This window comes from Agrilus planipennis, unplaced genomic scaffold (genome assembly GCF_000699045.2).
Source record: "Agrilus planipennis isolate EAB-ADULT unplaced genomic scaffold, Apla_2.0 scaffold104, whole genome shotgun sequence".
Classification (NCBI taxonomy): domain Eukaryota; kingdom Metazoa; phylum Arthropoda; class Insecta; order Coleoptera; family Buprestidae; genus Agrilus; species Agrilus planipennis.
This window is the reverse complement of record NW_020438892.1, coordinates 51,479-66,664: the sequence shown is the minus strand read 5'-3', so window position 1 is coordinate 66,664 and position 15,186 is coordinate 51,479. Positions and strand designations below refer to the sequence as shown.

Genomic DNA, 15,186 nt, shown 5'->3' with positions numbered 1-15,186 from the left:
GTCTTGGGTGTTCATTACAAATGACAAACAATCGATTTTCTCTTCGAACAAAATAACAACTTTTGCAGCGTCTTCTGAGAACACCTTTAACTTTGAAACCGCATGACAACAAAATATTTATTAATGCAGGCTTTAAAAAACTAGGTTGCATATAAGGGGAACTTAGAGTACTGGAACAAGAATGCATTAATTTTGGTGAAACATTGACTGTATACCGTAAAAATAAATACGAAAGTCTGTTAACAGTAGATAGAAATATCATCTTCGATATTTTGTATCTTTTAAAAAATATTGGGTATGCAACTTCCACCGACAGGACCCTAACAACAATGATAATGTAATCGCAAAGCCCTTGCTATAACCTAAAATTCTGAGAAGCCATAGAAATGTGAAGTTATACAATAGAAATTTGGTAAAATCAAACATATTTTACACATTACTGCAATCGTGTGAAACTGGCACCCGATATAAATAATCTACTGATTCAAACTTTACCAATAAGTTGTGTGTCGTTTGCGGGTTTTAATTATGTAAGTATCATAATTGTGCTTCTACTCCTTTTGTTAAAAAAAGGAAAATTGTTTCCAGTGTAGGTGGAAATTAAATGTCAATTTATTCAAAAACAACTGAAAATCTAATAATTTAATTGATGCCAATTAATTGCGTGTCATTTTTGTCTGAAAATGAACTATTATCCTAAGCGGAGTTTATTTTTATATTATTTATTAATAGTGATTACAAATAATACTAAATTTTTCAGTGGAATTATTATGATCATCCCATCTATGATTCACCAATAGCGCACGTGTATTAGTAATATAAATAAAAAATAACAGTATTTGTCTATGTATTATATGCAATTATTACTAATAAATAATATTAAAGATACATTCCGCTTACCACATTAGATTAGTTTTTAAGCATAAATGACACGCAATCAATTAGCTTTAATTAAATTATCATATTTTCAGTAGTTTTTGAATAAATTGACATTTAATTTCCACCTGAACTTGAAACAATTTTCCCATTTTTTAACAAAACGAATAGAGGTACAATTACGATACTTACATATTTAGAGTCCGCAAACGACGCACAATTTAGTGGTAAAGTTTAAATCAGAGGGTTATTTATATCGGGTGCGAGATTCACACGACTTATTACTGCTCCTTTTTCTAAATCATTGTTCCTGCTATTCCTACTATCTATGGATTGGTAATGGCGGCATAACCATACTTAAAGAGTTATGAGTGTATTGGACATTTCACTTATTTTATAATTTAAAAAAAAATTCTCTGTCGAATAAGAATTGGGTAAGTAGTACACAAGAATAAATGATATAAATTGCGTAACATTTTTTCAGTTTTTGCATCCATCTTTTATGTCTTTACATAGATGAGAATTTATTATGAACATTGTCTAACCGGTGGTGGATTAGGAAGCAGAATCGGCGTAACTGAAGAATTTTCCCAATATCCAGGAAATCGGTCTCCACTTGACATGTTACATTGCATACTAAGAGGTGCTTCTCTATACAATTCATGTAGTAGTTGGACTCTCATGGGGTTCCATTCAATTGCCTTGTAGTTCTCAGAAATTACTTTTCCTGCAGTCATTTGGCCTTCCCAGCTATAAAAGATGATTGTAATGTACATGTTACTCTTTTTTTGCAATTTATATATCTTACTCGTGCATGTACTTGAAATAAGTTGAAAGAGCATGGTCACTGATTGCACTTTTGCATACCTCCAACGTTGTTGATGGGAAATAATGAATGTAATTAACACACATTTCATCACTAATGGCAAAACCACCTAAGGTAACATTTTCCCTTTTAACTGTATTATATATGCAGGTAGTTATCAATGCGTCTCCCTGTAACAAGGAAATTTTAATTGAATAAATAGTGATGCCACTCGACTGTAAATAGTAAATTTAAATTATACCGGTAAAATTTTAACACGTCTTTTGAGACGTCTTATTTCTTGAAAATGGGTACTATAATGATTATCTCTGTTTAGTTCTGGTAATTCTCTACCGTCGCGAATATGCCTCGTAAATACACGCACGCCAGTCAAATGTGTGTGTAACTGTGATCCAAAAACGACGATTCCTTCAGGTGGTAGGCTCTACAAAAAAATTGGTAATCTTGAATTAATATTGGTGATATAACATAGTGGGATATTTAATAAGTTATTGCTATAAGTAAAAAGTACCACTGCAGTACACTCTACAATGCAATAACCACTGAGAGAGAATTCTTCCTGATTTGGTGGTATAGCCATTTTATCAGTATATTCCAATCCTAATTCAATTACTCCAGCATCCATTGGCCTCAATTTTGATACAATATCGAATCTAATCCCTGAACTGTCTATCCAGTCTGAATGAAATACAGTTATATTAAAAATATTTTATTTTGCTACTAATAAAAAAAAAAAAAAACACTGAAAGAGGGTACTCGCCATTTCTCTTTTCAGGATTGTTATAGTGAACTTCTAACATAATGTAAGGGTTGAAATCTGGTCCTCCTATTGGCAATCCTGCCTCCTTGTTAAAATATAAATATACGTTGGCTATCACAAATAACATTTTCTTTTACAGAAATGGTAATTTTCTTTTACCTCTGGATATACAAAAGATTTTGCTCCCATTGCCCAAGCTGCCAAGACTCTTTTACACACGTGAGTGTTATGTGGACGTTTTGTAGAAAAACAAGGACCAACGTAGATTGCTATATTTTCGGTTGCAGGGGCAATGCAATGAAATACCTCCATGTGGTGGACCAATCCTTCATTTCCTGTTTGGATCACCGGTTTATACTAAATGAAAGAAAAATCTGTACTAGGTAAATTAATTAAGTAAGAATACAATTTTTCTAATGATTTAATAATCGAATTGATTCCTAATGTAATTAACTTACTTCGACAATATGGTGTTTCCGTTTGAACTTTGACGGTAGTTTGTGAACGTGACACCAATAGGTCGTTTCATCTGATGGTACAGTCACTTGATCAGCTAGAATATCTAAAGAAGTACTTTCAGTGGGCAACTGTATATTTACCTCAATGTTTTTCAGTAGTTCTGTTCGTACCATCCCATTATTTTCTTTAGAAACGGTGATATTCAAGCCTTGTAATTTATATAGTTTTTCGTGGCCTCGGGACCAAACAATATGTACCGTACCGTCCTATAATTTCAGAGAAATATAAAATAAAAATTCTTTTTACCTATGACAGTCTTGCCTCGATTAAATAATCGTTCTTGTCACAAGTATCGAATTTTCTCTGGAATGAGAATTTCATTTTATTACCACGAATTATTTTCTTAAAACTTTTACAGTCTTGTTGTTCATCTGCAGTTAACTTTGCCTGGTCATCGGCCCATGCATCCTAAACATCGCAGTAATTAAGTGATTATTTAAAAGTAGAAGAGAGGAAACTCCTACTTCAAAATGAAGCTCATGTTTCCAATCGTACCACAAGACGCAATAATCTGCGGAAAAATGTTCTCCTCTGTCCGAAAATCCTATAGCAAACCATCCAAATTTAATGGGAATGTGAATTTCGAAAGTTACTGTTTTCAAAGGATAATCCACGATCCAGTCCAACGTTAGTTCACTTTTTTCGTCTAAGGGAATATGGTATATTTCTTTGTGAATTCTATTTGCTGCAAGGAATTAGATAATGTAAAATGTTATACGATAATAAGAACAAAGTATTTACTTGTTAACATTGGTGAAAAGGAATGAAAGAGAACAGCACAGCATGTTAATATTATTCGTAAATGAAGTACATTCATCCCTACGTGAATCAAAAGGACGTTCGGAATGAAATGAAACCGTTACCTATTCATACTGAAATTTTATTCCCAATTCCGCGCATGAAGAGTAGAAGTATTTAGATCGTTTTATTGAAATGGAAATTCTCTTAAAATTTTCGACTTTTAATTCAAATTATTATAATACACTCGATGTGTTTATTTGTTTTTTTCGAGACAAATATTAAAAGGATCATCGAATTAGGTATATACTGTGTAATAACGGTGTGTAATTTTTAATCACTGTTACCATCTAAGCGAAGCAGTTTTCGTGACTCGTAATTAAAACGGAAATTTAATAAAGACCCAATTTATTTCAATACATTCTAAAATGAATTTGAAAATGATTAATTACCGGTCGGCATTACATTTTATTAATGACAAAAAAAGGTTTTTTCAGATAATAGGCGTCTGATGTAGCCATTAATTATAAGTAATATAAAAAAACAATTTAATATGAATAAAGTTTATACGTATGATTCTGTTACTGGTATTGTTTTAAAATTTCAGAAACGAGGAATTTAATTTCGCAGAAATTGCCCCGACCCAGTTCAACGGGAGAAGGTATTTTGCCATCCATAACACGTTTTTCATTAGAGGGTGAATTCCGATGAAAATGTGATTTCGGAATTTGCTGAAATTATAGGATGATCAAGTTGTATATACATATACAGGGAGTCTCACAATCGAAAAAGAACGATATAATAGCAAGTACAGAACGTAAATATACTAAATTATCACATTGTTAAACGTTTTACTTAATTACTTAAAAAATGAAATTCCTTTTTTATTGTTTAGTTGGTAGTAGAATGTTTTTTTTATTTGTCAAAAAATCCGTCGAATAATGTCGCAAATACGTACAATTTCAAAAGTATACGCAAACGTTCTTAGCGAGAATGCGAAAGAGTACTGGAACTACGATACGTTTTCGCCTCAATACGATGACATCGATAACTTTGCATTAATTCGACGATTGGGTAGGGGAAAGTACAGCGAGGTGTTTGAGGCAGTGCACGTGCCAAGCGAAGAGCAAGTGGCAGTAAAAATACTAAAGCCGGTCAAGGAGCGGAAGATTAAACGTGAAATTAAAATTCTGGAGAACTTGCGCGGAGGTCCTAATGTTATCAAACTACTGTCGGTGGTCAACATGGACGATCTGCGATTGACAGCGTTGATTTTCGAGTGTCTTAACAACATTGATTTCAAACAGATCTATCTGAGACTTAATGAGTTCGACATTCGATTTTATTTGCATCAAGTGTTAAAGGCACTCGACTACTGTCATAGTAAAGGTATAATGCACAGGGATGTTAAACCACACAATATTATTGTCGATCCTACACAAAGACAGCTCCGCCTGATAGACTGGGGTCTTGCAGAATTTTATCATCCCGGTCAAAATTACAACGTGCGCGTCGCGTCCCGTTATTTTAAAGGCCCTGAATTACTAGTTGATTACGGTTACTACGATTACTCTTTGGATATGTGGTCTTTGGGATGCATGTTTGCCTCGATGATTTTCCGAAGGGAGCCGTTCTTTCATGGTTGCGATAATTGCGATCAACTTTTGCGAATTGTCAAAATACTCGGTACGATCGATTTTAATGCCTACCTGATGCGCTATAACATAAAGCTGGATACAAACTTTCGAGATATATTAGGATCGCATGCTCGTAAGAAGTGGGACCGCTTCGTTGATACGGAAAACGAATATCTCGTCAATGACGATGCATTTGATTTACTAGAATCGCTCCTGAGGTATGATCACATGGAGAGAATTACAGCAAGAGATGCCCTCAAACACAATTATTTTAAACCAGTCGTTCAAGTCACATCAGAATTGAATTCACGGTTAGTTGCTCTCACTGGAGAACAGGCTTTTAAACGTTACCAAGAGGAAGAGAGTTCCAACTCTTGAATAAATTTTATTACTTGGTTGCAATTTAAACTTACTTTAATATTAATAATATCTATCGTAACAACATTCTTCCGTTATTACTTATTTGTCATTTCGTCAGGACAAAAATACGAGTAATGTGTTTCTACTGTGGCATTATTTGTTTATTTCTTTTAGGACTAGATGCTTTATGATTGTAGTGATATACGTATAAAATATTTTGGTATTCACCCAGTATTTTATTTTACAACCTGGTCATAGGTTAGCTATATAGATAACAACTTGAAGGCCGAAAAAGTTGCGAAGAAGAAGTAAATTTCACTAACGTAACCTATTATCTATGAACATAACCTATAAATTTAAATCGTTGTGTAATTTAATAACAATTTTTTTGACACGAAGATTGGATTATTTNAGTACCCAGTGAACTTCAGGAAAGTCCAGACCACGGGCCGCCAAATCGGTAGAAAAAAGAATGGCAGACTGTTTACGGCAAAAAGTTTCGTAAATGTTCATTCTGCGCATCTGATGAAGAGTTCCATAAAGAGCAAGAACAGTCGTACCTGGTCTTAACCTAAAGAAAACAAGAAATAAGTAAAACGAAAAATTATTATCTATGAACATAACCTATAAATTTAAATCGTTGTGTAATTTAATAACAATTTTTTTGACACGAAGATTGGATTATTTCATTCATATTTACTTAATCGATAGTCTGCGTGGTATGTTTAAAAAGTAAATTTAAAGTACATAAAACAAAAGAATTAATTTTAATGTCGTACATGACATACAGTCAGAAACCTTTCACTCCCGTTCCTCCAGACAAAGGAAGTTTTCCGTTAGATCACGAGGGTATTTGCAAAAAATTAATGGTAAAATATATGAACTGTTTGCGTAAAACCCATAGCGATAATTCACAGTGCAGAAAAGAATCGAAAGAGTATCTTGCGTGTCGAATGGAAAACAATCTTATGGCCAAAGAGGACTGGTCAAAGTTAGGATTTACAGAAATGAAAACAGAATCGGAATAGCTAATTAATTAATTCAGAAGCCTTGTTAGTTTTATAAGATGGTAAATGTTTTGATTGGATGCACAGGAAGTGTGGCCACAATAAAATTACCAAATTTAATAAATATGCTTAAAGAAAGCCATAAGGATTTGAAGAGTAATATAGAGGTAGATGTTATACAGTGAAACTCAAATTAATATTATAGCTATTTTTATTGATTAATAAACTTAGGTAAGGATAGTTGTTACTGAAGCAGCAAAACATTTTATCAGTAAAAATGAATTGCCAAGCAACATAATAGTATATGAAGATGCTGATGAATGGTCTGCATGGTCGAAACGCGGAGACCCTGTACTTCACATTGAATTGGGCAAGTGGGCTCATATTTTTTTAATTGCACCTTTAGATGCAAATACTTTAGCAAAAATATCAAACGTATGTGTATACTACATATTGCATTTAACATAAATCCTTTGTCACAAATTTGTAGGGCTATTGTGATAATTTATTAACATGTGTGGCAAGAGCATGGGAAAGAAGAAAACCCCTAATATTTTGTCCAGCCATGAACAGCAGGATGTATGAACATCCATTGACATCAAAACAAATTTGTCAACTTAAGACTTGGGGTTATTATCTTGTTCCAGTTGTTGAAAAGACTTTAATGTGTGGAGACACAGGAACTGGTGCAATGGCTGAAATAAATACCATTGTTTCAACTGTCCAAACCTTCTTTACATAAGGGTACCAACATTATATATTAGTAATTCTTGTTATTAAAGTACAGTAATTTTTTGTTGATAAATTATCGCGAAATAGTTTTCAGTGTAAGCAGTATTTTATTAATGAATTAAAAAAACAGGAAGCTGCTAGGAAAAGCTGTACAATTCTGAATTCTAATTTTTAAAACAAGTTGTTATAAACCATTTTTATGCTATTTTATTTGATTTAATGTACTTATTTTTTATTTAACAGCAGAAGTGCTAACTCTTCAGCTTCATTTACAGAAAGGCTCGAACTAATTCCTTCCAAGTCTATTTTTGCTTTTTTTGACTTCACTTCACTGTTTTTCTTCAGTTTTATTGATTTTCGTTTTTTGCACCTATTAAAAATAACAATTATACATGCATCCATTTGTCTGTTAAAATAATTAAAAGAAGAGGTACAAACCCTTTTTGTGGTAGTACAATCTGTTTCAGTGCCTCTACCACGTATTCTGAATTATTATCTTTTTTATTGGTACCATCTTCTTCTTTATTTCCATATATTTTGTCAGGATCTGGAAGCCAGGTCAAGTCAAGTTGTTCTTCCTCAGAGTTTGTTTCGAAACCGTCCTTTTCTTCTTCTTCCTCTCGACGTTGCTGCGTCTGTTGCTTTAATTTCATCTTCTTTTCCTTATGTTTAGCTTTAACTTTCTCCTTAAATAGTTGTTTATCGAACTTGTCCTCCTCTTTGAGTACTAACTTTGCCTTTTCCAAATCGATTCCTCCCAGGTCCTCGTTTTCGTATTCTCGAGCTATTTCCGATCTCTTTTCTTTCATCGAAGACACAACAGCTTCTCCTTCGTCGTCAAAAATGATCTTTTTATTTGGCATAATTTTTTTACGAAGCAACTTTTTAGCTGCCGCTGCTTTGGTCACCACCCTAGTTTTCTTCTTTTTGTCCTCTCCCTGGTATTTGTCCTGAATAAAATCTATTTTCTCGGAGATTTCCAACTCGTGATTGATCCTTTTCACTCTTAAAATTCCATCGTCATCACTATCATCGTTGTCGGACACGTAAAAAGGGACTTTATCTTCAGACACAACGTTTTGATCGTCTACATCAGCCTTGTTCATTGTTCTATCGTTAGATTCTGCGTAGTCGACCTCTTGTTTAATATGTTCCTGTCTGTGGGGCTCTTTTTGCTTTACGGCAACACGTGCATTGTGTCTCTGTAAAAATCGTATTCGAGGAGCAACAGCGAGTCCCAACGATCTGGAATAAGCATCTGTATCTAAGGTTTGCACGTCAAATACCTTTTTGTTTTTCATTAAAAAAATGTACTTAATGTACGAAACGAAAGCTCTTTGAGCGGATTCTTTTAACGAAGGATCTTTGGCTAAAAATGCTTCCATCTTTCTTACAGGATTTTGTAACTTATTTGGATTAATTCTGCAATTGAAAAAAACATAAATAATTTTTAAACTAATTATCACAAATTAAAAATGTAACTGACTCTATTTTGTTAATGGGGACTTTACGCTGATTCAAGGCCTCAATCATGCCTTCTTCTTCACTGGGGAGAAGAAGGAGCAAACTTTCGCCTCCTCGGAAGTATCTGGCAGTTCTTCCCACTCTGTGAACATATGTGGCAGAGTCTTCAGGACAATCGGCTTGCAGTACCCAGTGAACTTCAGGAAAGTCCAGACCACGGGCCGCCAAATCGGTAGAAAAAAGAATGGCAGACTGTTTACGGCAAAAAGTTTCGTAAATGTTCATTCTGCGCATCTGATGAAGAGTTCCATAAAGAGCAAGAACAGTCGTACCTGGTCTTAACCTAAAGAAAACAAGAAATAAGTAAAACGAAAAATTAAACACAATATTACAGAAAAACTCACTTGCAAAATATTTCATACATGTACTTGACTTGTTTGCAACTAGAAAAAAACACTATACATTTCTTCTTAAGATGATTCCTGATAAAGCTCCATACAATAGGCACCTTTTCATGCAGTTCACATACAACATAGCTCTGTTGTAGCCCCTCAGGGGTGCTGTGTTTGTGTTTTTCATGTACAGACACATAAGAAGGATCTTTTAAACTGAGTCTTGCTAAATCTCTGATTGATTTGGTTTGTGTGGCAGAGAACAGTAAAGTTTGTCTTTTGAGGGGTAAATTAGCGATAATTGCATTCATAGTTTCCTCAAAACCCATATCAAGACATCGATCAGCCTCATCCAAAACTAGTACCTGAAAAATAATCAAATAGGTATACACAACTACAATTATAAAATAAATTACCTTCATATTGCAACAGTCAAAAAGAGGATTTTCATCCATGTGTTGAAGTAACCTTCCTGGGGTACAAATTATGATGTTACATTGGTCCATTCTTTTCCTTTCAAATTTTAGGTCTTTTCCACCTATGATTAAACCTACAGAAAAATCGTGATACCTTCCCACTTTACGAATTGTCTCAAAAATCTGATAAGCAAGTTCTCTTGTTGGTGTTATTATTAAAGCTCCTAAACCATCTAATCTGGTCCACTGTAAACAAAACAAGGTCTCTAAGACAGGTAAAAGGAATGCAAGAGTCTTTCCAGAACCGGTTTGAGCGGCTCCTAAGATATCCTTTCCTTGAAGGGCTAAACCAATAGTTTCCCGTTGTATATCACTTGGAATTCTATAATTGCTCTCATTTAGACCTTTTAGTGTGTTCTTGGATAAAGGAAGATCACTAAATTTTTCTATTTTGCTGCCACAGATCTAAAATAGTTTATTTTAATTAAACTATGTAATGAAAAATACCACTTTAAAAATTTACCTCATTATATCGTGTCTTTAATCTCTCGATTACAATTGTTGCAGGAACAGCTTTTTTCTGATTTGAAGAATAAACTTTTACTTTATTTTTTTTTTTTTTATTGGAATGTGCTTTGTTTTCGGTCATTTGTTACAGTATTTCTTCTTAAAAATTCCTTAAATTTATTCGAAAGCACATGGAAGTGCAGTTACCAAACAACTGTCAAACTTTTAGGTTAGCTTCGTAGAAGAATTAGGTTATGTTTTTTGTTTTTCCTTAAATTTCGCTAATCATTGTCTTAAAAGTACGTTAATTTTTTCAAGTTCAAACGAAAATCTTGAAAGTCAATATAAACATAAATTGAAAACGATTAGTTATACTATTAATTTCATATGTGCTTGTGATGGAATCTAATAAAAGTGTAATTGTTTTGGCACCTAATGGACGTAGACAAACAGTGAAAGTTACTCCGAATACAACAATATTACAAGTATACACTCGATATTTTTAAAATACTTATATGCTTTCTTACTAATAATTGCTGTTTACTTTAAGATAATAGAAGAAGTCTGTAGAAAACAGGGCTATGAAGCTATTGAGTATGACATTAAACATCACAGAAAAATTCTTGATAGTACATGTGATGTTCGTTTTTCTGGCCTTCCAAACAATGCCCAGTTGGAATTAGTTAAAGCACAAAAAGTAAGATCAGAAAGCCCAGTCATAATAGGAATTCAAATGGAAGATGGAGCCCGTATTACAGGCGAATTTCAACCCAACAACACAATAATGGATATTCTAAAAGAACTGTGCCCAGAACATATAAATCCAGATACACATCCTGTTGTCATTTATACAAGAAGGGAGATTTATGGACTGCAAGCTCTTCAAACTACTACTCTTAAGCAGTTAGGATTGACCGGTGGCAGAGCAATTTTGAGACTAATACACAGGTTTCATTTTTTCTTTATTACATCGTGTGTTAGAATTTTGCAAAAATTATTATCTTTAAAGGTCACCAGAGCAATTAAAAACACAAGCAAATATATCTGCCCCATTACTACACACCACAAAAGTAGCAGAGGAGGAACATTATGTAAAAAAACGAAATATTTCAGACATTTCACCTCCAAGAACTGAGTTCCATGAAAATAAAGACAAACAAGCAACAACATTACCCCAACCACTGCCCATGCCAAGACCTGATGATAAAATCAAACCAAAAGATGTTGTAAATTTGATAAAGCAAGAAAAAGAGAAGCAGCATAGCATACAAGATTCTTCTAGGAAACATCATGATATCTCGCCCAGTCTCACATCTGGGGAGAGATATCATGGTCATGCATTTGAAAATTATAAAAATACTACAGAAAATAAAACATTTAAATCAAATTTAAACTCAACAATCCCATCCAATCAAATAGAAAGAATGGATATTGAACCAGGTGCTTCTAATGATAGAACAATGGATGAAGATTTTGTTTTTGTATGTTCATACTGAAACGAATTGCAATTCTTTAAGTTTTTTTTTTTATAGCTCGGTGACAGAAATGCCATAGCTTTTTCCCAGGAGATGGCTCAAGCAGTTCGATCAGAAGACTTGCCTGATGATTTCTTCGATCTGACAATAACGGACGCAAAAAAATTGATAAGGGACATAAAAAGAACAAGAATGGAACTGGAAAATAAATACTTGGAAACGAAAGCGATGCGATCGCTCAGAGAGTCGCAAAAACAGTTAACGGCTCTTCACAAATATAAACAGGCGATTATCAGGGTTGTTTTTCCAGATCATACCGTTCTGCAAGGAACGTTCACCCCCACGGAGACCATCGCTCATGTTACAGACTTTGTACGAGACTACCTCGAAGACAAGTCTATACACTTTTATCTGTGTAGGTCATTACAAAATGTTTAAGGCAAAAAAATATAAGTAGTCATATTTATTGTAGACACTACACCACCCAAACAGGTCCTTCATAAAGAAAGTAGACTGATAGAAACAGGTTGTGTTCCAAGTGCCATTGTTTATTTTGGAACTGAAACCCCCAGACAAGATGGAAAATATTTGAAAAGGAATGTTCTATGCAGATTGATATCGCCATCGAAGGCAAGTACTGCTACCGAAAAGATGAGGTGCGAAAATACATATGTATGTTTTTTTCGATATCATTTAAAAACAACCTCTTTTAGAAAAGAATCAATACGTGCGATACCCGAAGAAGGATTAACAGATAGCACTTCCGCCGAAGATATCATCAGCTTTGGCCCCAGCACCAGCTCTGGTGTTCAGAACTATACAGACTATCCACCGCGTTCTCCTAAGCCTCTCCAAAAAACTCCGAAATGGTTTAAAATTGCAAAATGACCTGTTGCAATCTTTTCTATTGTGATTACTAATATAATTAAAACGTCGTTGTCTGTGAAACGTGATGGTTTTGCGTTAAGGTAATTTTATTTCATTACATCGAATACAATATAGATAAAATATATATAAAAAAGGAGCAGTACATAATTAAAAATACATATTCAAACAATTGTCATAACAATTTTATACTTATTAATCAATTAGCGTTTTATCTATTTTCTTTTGCTTGCGTTTTAAATTAGTGTTTGAAGAGCAACGACGCATTCAGTAATTCTATTTCTTGTTTTTCATACACAGTTTATGAGATTTGTTATAATGTTTTGTGGCACCGTAGAAAACATTTTATTGCTGAACTTATGTTGTATCAATGTCCCTGTTCTTTCTGTCCTTTAAGTTAACATTAGCTAAATTTACCCCCATGGGACCAAGCAGGTTACTGGCAGGTCCTGCTTCTCCCATTTGTGCCCGGTAACTTTCCAAGACATTCTTGAGCGCGTTTAAATTTATATCAACAGGACTGAAGTCCTCTACATCATCAAAGTTGGTTTCTTCGTCTTTTGTGGATTCTTGTTTAACGAAACTTCGCCCTACTGAAGTCCCAGCCAGCTCCTTATCCATCAGATCCATATACTCTTTCATTTGGCTTTTAAAACTCCCACATTCGTCCTTGTGAACGCTTTCTTCGTCCGCGTAAACGCTCAAGTCCGAGTCAGATTCCAAGTCCCAGTTATCCTCAGGAATGACTAAGTCCAACATGTTCTGTACCGCGCAAGAAAACGCATTAGCATCGAAATTAATCGTAGAGTCTCCGGTAGATAAAGAGGTCTTGCCTTTTCCCTTCTCTATTTTTTTTCCTCTGGAAGGCGGCATGGGTGCCTCCGTCAATTTATTTTCAGGAAATTCTGCCCCGTCAATGTCAGAAACGTGATTGAGGAAGGATTCTATTTTATTCGAAAGATCGTATGTGTTAGAACTGCCTAACGATCCATAATGTTCCATTAACAAGTTGTCAAGCTCTTTTGGGTCAATATTTAACCAAGAATCGGAATCTTCTTGGAAACTTTTATCTTCTTGAGAAAAGTCTTCAATATTGCAATGTAGATTTTTGACTAGATTAACTACACGTAATCCTACGTCACCAGGGGTCGGTATTAAATTTTTAAACGAACGATAATACGCTTCTGCTTTATTTAACAAATTATTATAAGCTACAGAATGTTCCACAGTTCCATTAAAATAACCCTTATTATTTAGACCCTCAACAAATTTTGACCAAACTTTGTCATTGTCTAAATCTGAATCTTGTTTAGCCTGAGAAGCCAAGATTTCAAATCCACAAGCAATCTGAAATAATTATACTATTAATAAATCATTATAAATAATTAACAAATGCACACACCTTCACCCCCAACAAATGCTTCTTATATTCTGTTGAATTAGGCGATGGTAAGCTCCATCCTGTTCTTTTATCAGGTGTATACTTGCTATGAGTTAACATTGCATACAAAAATTTTGTCATCACTATACTGATATAAACGCGGTTTTCTGGTGGAAAGAACTTCATAGCTCTGCAAGCTTTCATGTCGATACTATCACGAAGGCAAAAAGCACGAACGGCATGTGAAATCATACGGGGTTGATTTTTTAAAATTGCTGCAACTCCTACTGGCACATAAGCTATAGTTTTGTGTAGATTTTCGGACATTCTTTCTGGATAATTACTAATGCGATGCAGTACCGCATTTTGTATTTCTGGCGAGGCTTCCGTTTTTCGAGGATTCTCCGCAATCATCTTAATAGTAGAATGTATATTGATCTCTGCTTCATTCTTGATAGACCTGACTAAATGTACACTACCCTGGTAAATGTACACCTGCAAAACAATAACAGTAGCATTTATAGACATTTATGAATAGACAAGTGCTACTGTCAAGCAATTTTAACACAAAAGTAAATAATTAAACGTCAAAAATAACAAAAATACTCACTCTTTTATTACATGTTTCAGGCTTTGCCCAATTTGGTAAATGATTAGCAGCTTCAATAAGTAAAAATTCACCATCTGAATCAACAACTCTAATGCATACATCTGATATATCTTTTGTAATTTGCAACAACAAATAAACTGTGAACCACTCATCTTCAATATTTTCCCCATAATGTAAAATACCATAGAGATGAGGGGGCAAAGCTATCAGAAAATTTAAGTTATCTTAAGAAATAATAAACTAAAAATTACTTACAGTTATAATCATCTTTTAAAACATGACACTCTGGAAACTGAGTTATAACTTTAAATTCATCCAAATGCCATATATAACCAGCGGAATACTTGTCTACGGTTGTCTGAACGTTTATCAAGAGGTCCGTTAAATGATTTTCCTTTTCTTCTAGAGGAAATATAAAGTATTCCACAAAATCATCTCGCACATTTTCAGAAAAAGCCATAACTATCTTATTTTTAAGGGACATCAAAATTACTTTAGTTTACCATTTATTAACAAACACTTTGTTTGATAAAAGAAATATGAGTATGGTTATTTGGTTATGTCAAAAACATAGATAATGTCATAAAAGAATAAGAAACTC

The 15,186-nt window shown here is 34.0% G+C and overlaps 6 protein-coding genes and 1 pseudogene across 6 annotated transcripts; 4 read left to right on the top strand and 3 right to left on the bottom strand.

Moving 5' to 3' along the window:
* Positions 1–1,337: 1,337 nt before the first annotated feature.
* On the bottom strand, positions 1,338–4,320 carry LOC108737152 (tyramine beta-hydroxylase). The gene is made up of 10 exons (XM_018469847.1): positions 3,723–4,320; positions 3,446–3,666; positions 3,243–3,389; positions 2,921–3,187; positions 2,622–2,819; positions 2,463–2,547; positions 2,214–2,380; positions 1,944–2,126; positions 1,685–1,872; positions 1,338–1,626 (listed from the first exon to the last, which is right to left on the bottom strand). The coding sequence occupies exons 1-10, from the start codon at positions 3,796–3,798 to the stop codon at positions 1,404–1,406; spliced, it is 1,755 nt and encodes a 584-aa protein (XP_018325349.1). The 5' UTR covers positions 3,799–4,320; the 3' UTR covers positions 1,338–1,403.
* Positions 1,724–5,941, top strand: LOC108737148 (annotated as a pseudogene).
* A 387-nt stretch (positions 5,942–6,328) lies between these two features.
* LOC108737151 (cytochrome c oxidase assembly protein COX19) lies at positions 6,329–6,758 on the top strand. The gene has a single exon (XM_025973027.1). It carries the CDS (start codon positions 6,487–6,489, stop codon positions 6,742–6,744), a length of 258 nt encoding a protein of 85 aa, XP_025828812.1. The 5' UTR covers positions 6,329–6,486; the 3' UTR covers positions 6,745–6,758.
* A 9-nt stretch (positions 6,759–6,767) lies between these two features.
* LOC108737150 (phosphopantothenoylcysteine decarboxylase) lies at positions 6,768–7,650 on the top strand. The gene is made up of 3 exons (XM_018469845.2): positions 6,768–6,890; positions 6,955–7,158; positions 7,214–7,650. The coding sequence occupies exons 1-3, from the start codon at positions 6,783–6,785 to the stop codon at positions 7,463–7,465; spliced, it is 564 nt and encodes a 187-aa protein (XP_018325347.1). The 5' UTR covers positions 6,768–6,782; the 3' UTR covers positions 7,466–7,650.
* On the bottom strand, positions 7,543–10,478 carry LOC108737145 (probable ATP-dependent RNA helicase DDX10). Its single transcript, XM_018469841.1, has 6 exons — positions 10,251–10,478; positions 9,728–10,192; positions 9,324–9,676; positions 8,942–9,262; positions 7,894–8,877; positions 7,543–7,825 (listed from the first exon to the last, which is right to left on the bottom strand). Exons 1-6 carry the CDS (start codon positions 10,374–10,376, stop codon positions 7,681–7,683), a joined length of 2,394 nt encoding a protein of 797 aa, XP_018325343.1. The 5' UTR covers positions 10,377–10,478; the 3' UTR covers positions 7,543–7,680.
* A 7-nt stretch (positions 10,479–10,485) lies between these two features.
* LOC108737147 (tether containing UBX domain for GLUT4) lies at positions 10,486–12,662 on the top strand. Its single transcript, XM_018469843.1, has 6 exons — positions 10,486–10,719; positions 10,785–11,182; positions 11,244–11,715; positions 11,767–12,124; positions 12,182–12,365; positions 12,423–12,662. The coding sequence occupies exons 1-6, from the start codon at positions 10,633–10,635 to the stop codon at positions 12,595–12,597; spliced, it is 1,674 nt and encodes a 557-aa protein (XP_018325345.1). The 5' UTR covers positions 10,486–10,632; the 3' UTR covers positions 12,598–12,662.
* Positions 12,663–12,903: 241 nt separating this feature from the next.
* Positions 12,904–15,155, bottom strand: LOC108737146 (protein ecdysoneless). The gene is made up of 4 exons (XM_018469842.1): positions 14,841–15,155; positions 14,586–14,788; positions 13,997–14,470; positions 12,904–13,941 (listed from the first exon to the last, which is right to left on the bottom strand). Exons 1-4 carry the CDS (start codon positions 15,067–15,069, stop codon positions 12,952–12,954), a joined length of 1,896 nt encoding a protein of 631 aa, XP_018325344.1. The 5' UTR covers positions 15,070–15,155; the 3' UTR covers positions 12,904–12,951.
* Between the last annotated feature and the right edge of the window lie 31 nt (positions 15,156–15,186).

Bases quoted from the DNA above. Each gene is read 5' to 3' on its own strand.
- LOC108737152 (XM_018469847.1), bottom strand. From the start codon at position 3,798: ATGAATGTACTTCATTTACGAATAATATTAACATGCTGTGCTGTTCTC. The intron at 2,127-2,213 runs GTACTTTTTACT...ATTTTTTTGTAG, and splicing joins TTGTAGAGTGTACTGCAGTG to AGCCTACCACCTGAAGGAAT. The intron at 1,873-1,943 runs GTATAATTTAAA...TCCTTGTTACAG, and splicing joins GACGTGTTAAAATTTTACCG to GGAGACGCATTGATAACTAC.
- LOC108737151 (XM_025973027.1), top strand. From the start codon at position 6,487: ATGTCGTACATGACATACAGTCAGAAACCTTTCACTCCCGTTCCTCCA.
- LOC108737150 (XM_018469845.2), top strand. From the start codon at position 6,783: ATGGTAAATGTTTTGATTGGATGCACAGGAAGTGTGGCCACAATAAAA. The intron at 6,891-6,954 runs GTAGATGTTATA...TAATAAACTTAG, and splicing joins ATTTGAAGAGTAATATAGAG to GTAAGGATAGTTGTTACTGA. The intron at 7,159-7,213 runs GTATGTGTATAC...ACAAATTTGTAG, and splicing joins CTTTAGCAAAAATATCAAAC to GGCTATTGTGATAATTTATT.
- LOC108737145 (XM_018469841.1), bottom strand. From the start codon at position 10,376: ATGACCGAAAACAAAGCACATTCCAATAAAAAAAAAAAAAATAAAGTA. The intron at 9,677-9,727 runs GTAATTTATTTT...ATTATTTTTCAG, and splicing joins TTGACTGTTGCAATATGAAG to GTACTAGTTTTGGATGAGGC. The intron at 7,826-7,893 runs GTTTGTACCTCT...TATTTTTAATAG, and splicing joins ATTGTACTACCACAAAAAGG to GTGCAAAAAACGAAAATCAA.
- LOC108737147 (XM_018469843.1), top strand. From the start codon at position 10,633: ATGGAATCTAATAAAAGTGTAATTGTTTTGGCACCTAATGGACGTAGA. The intron at 11,183-11,243 runs GTTTCATTTTTT...TTATCTTTAAAG, and splicing joins ATTTTGAGACTAATACACAG to GTCACCAGAGCAATTAAAAA. The intron at 12,125-12,181 runs GTAGGTCATTAC...TATTTATTGTAG, and splicing joins GTCTATACACTTTTATCTGT to ACACTACACCACCCAAACAG.
- LOC108737146 (XM_018469842.1), bottom strand. From the start codon at position 15,069: ATGTCCCTTAAAAATAAGATAGTTATGGCTTTTTCTGAAAATGTGCGA. The intron at 14,471-14,585 runs GTGAGTATTTTT...ATTGTTTTGCAG, and splicing joins CTGAAACATGTAATAAAAGA to GTGTACATTTACCAGGGTAG. The intron at 13,942-13,996 runs GTGTGTGCATTT...TAATTATTTCAG, and splicing joins AGCATTTGTTGGGGGTGAAG to ATTGCTTGTGGATTTGAAAT.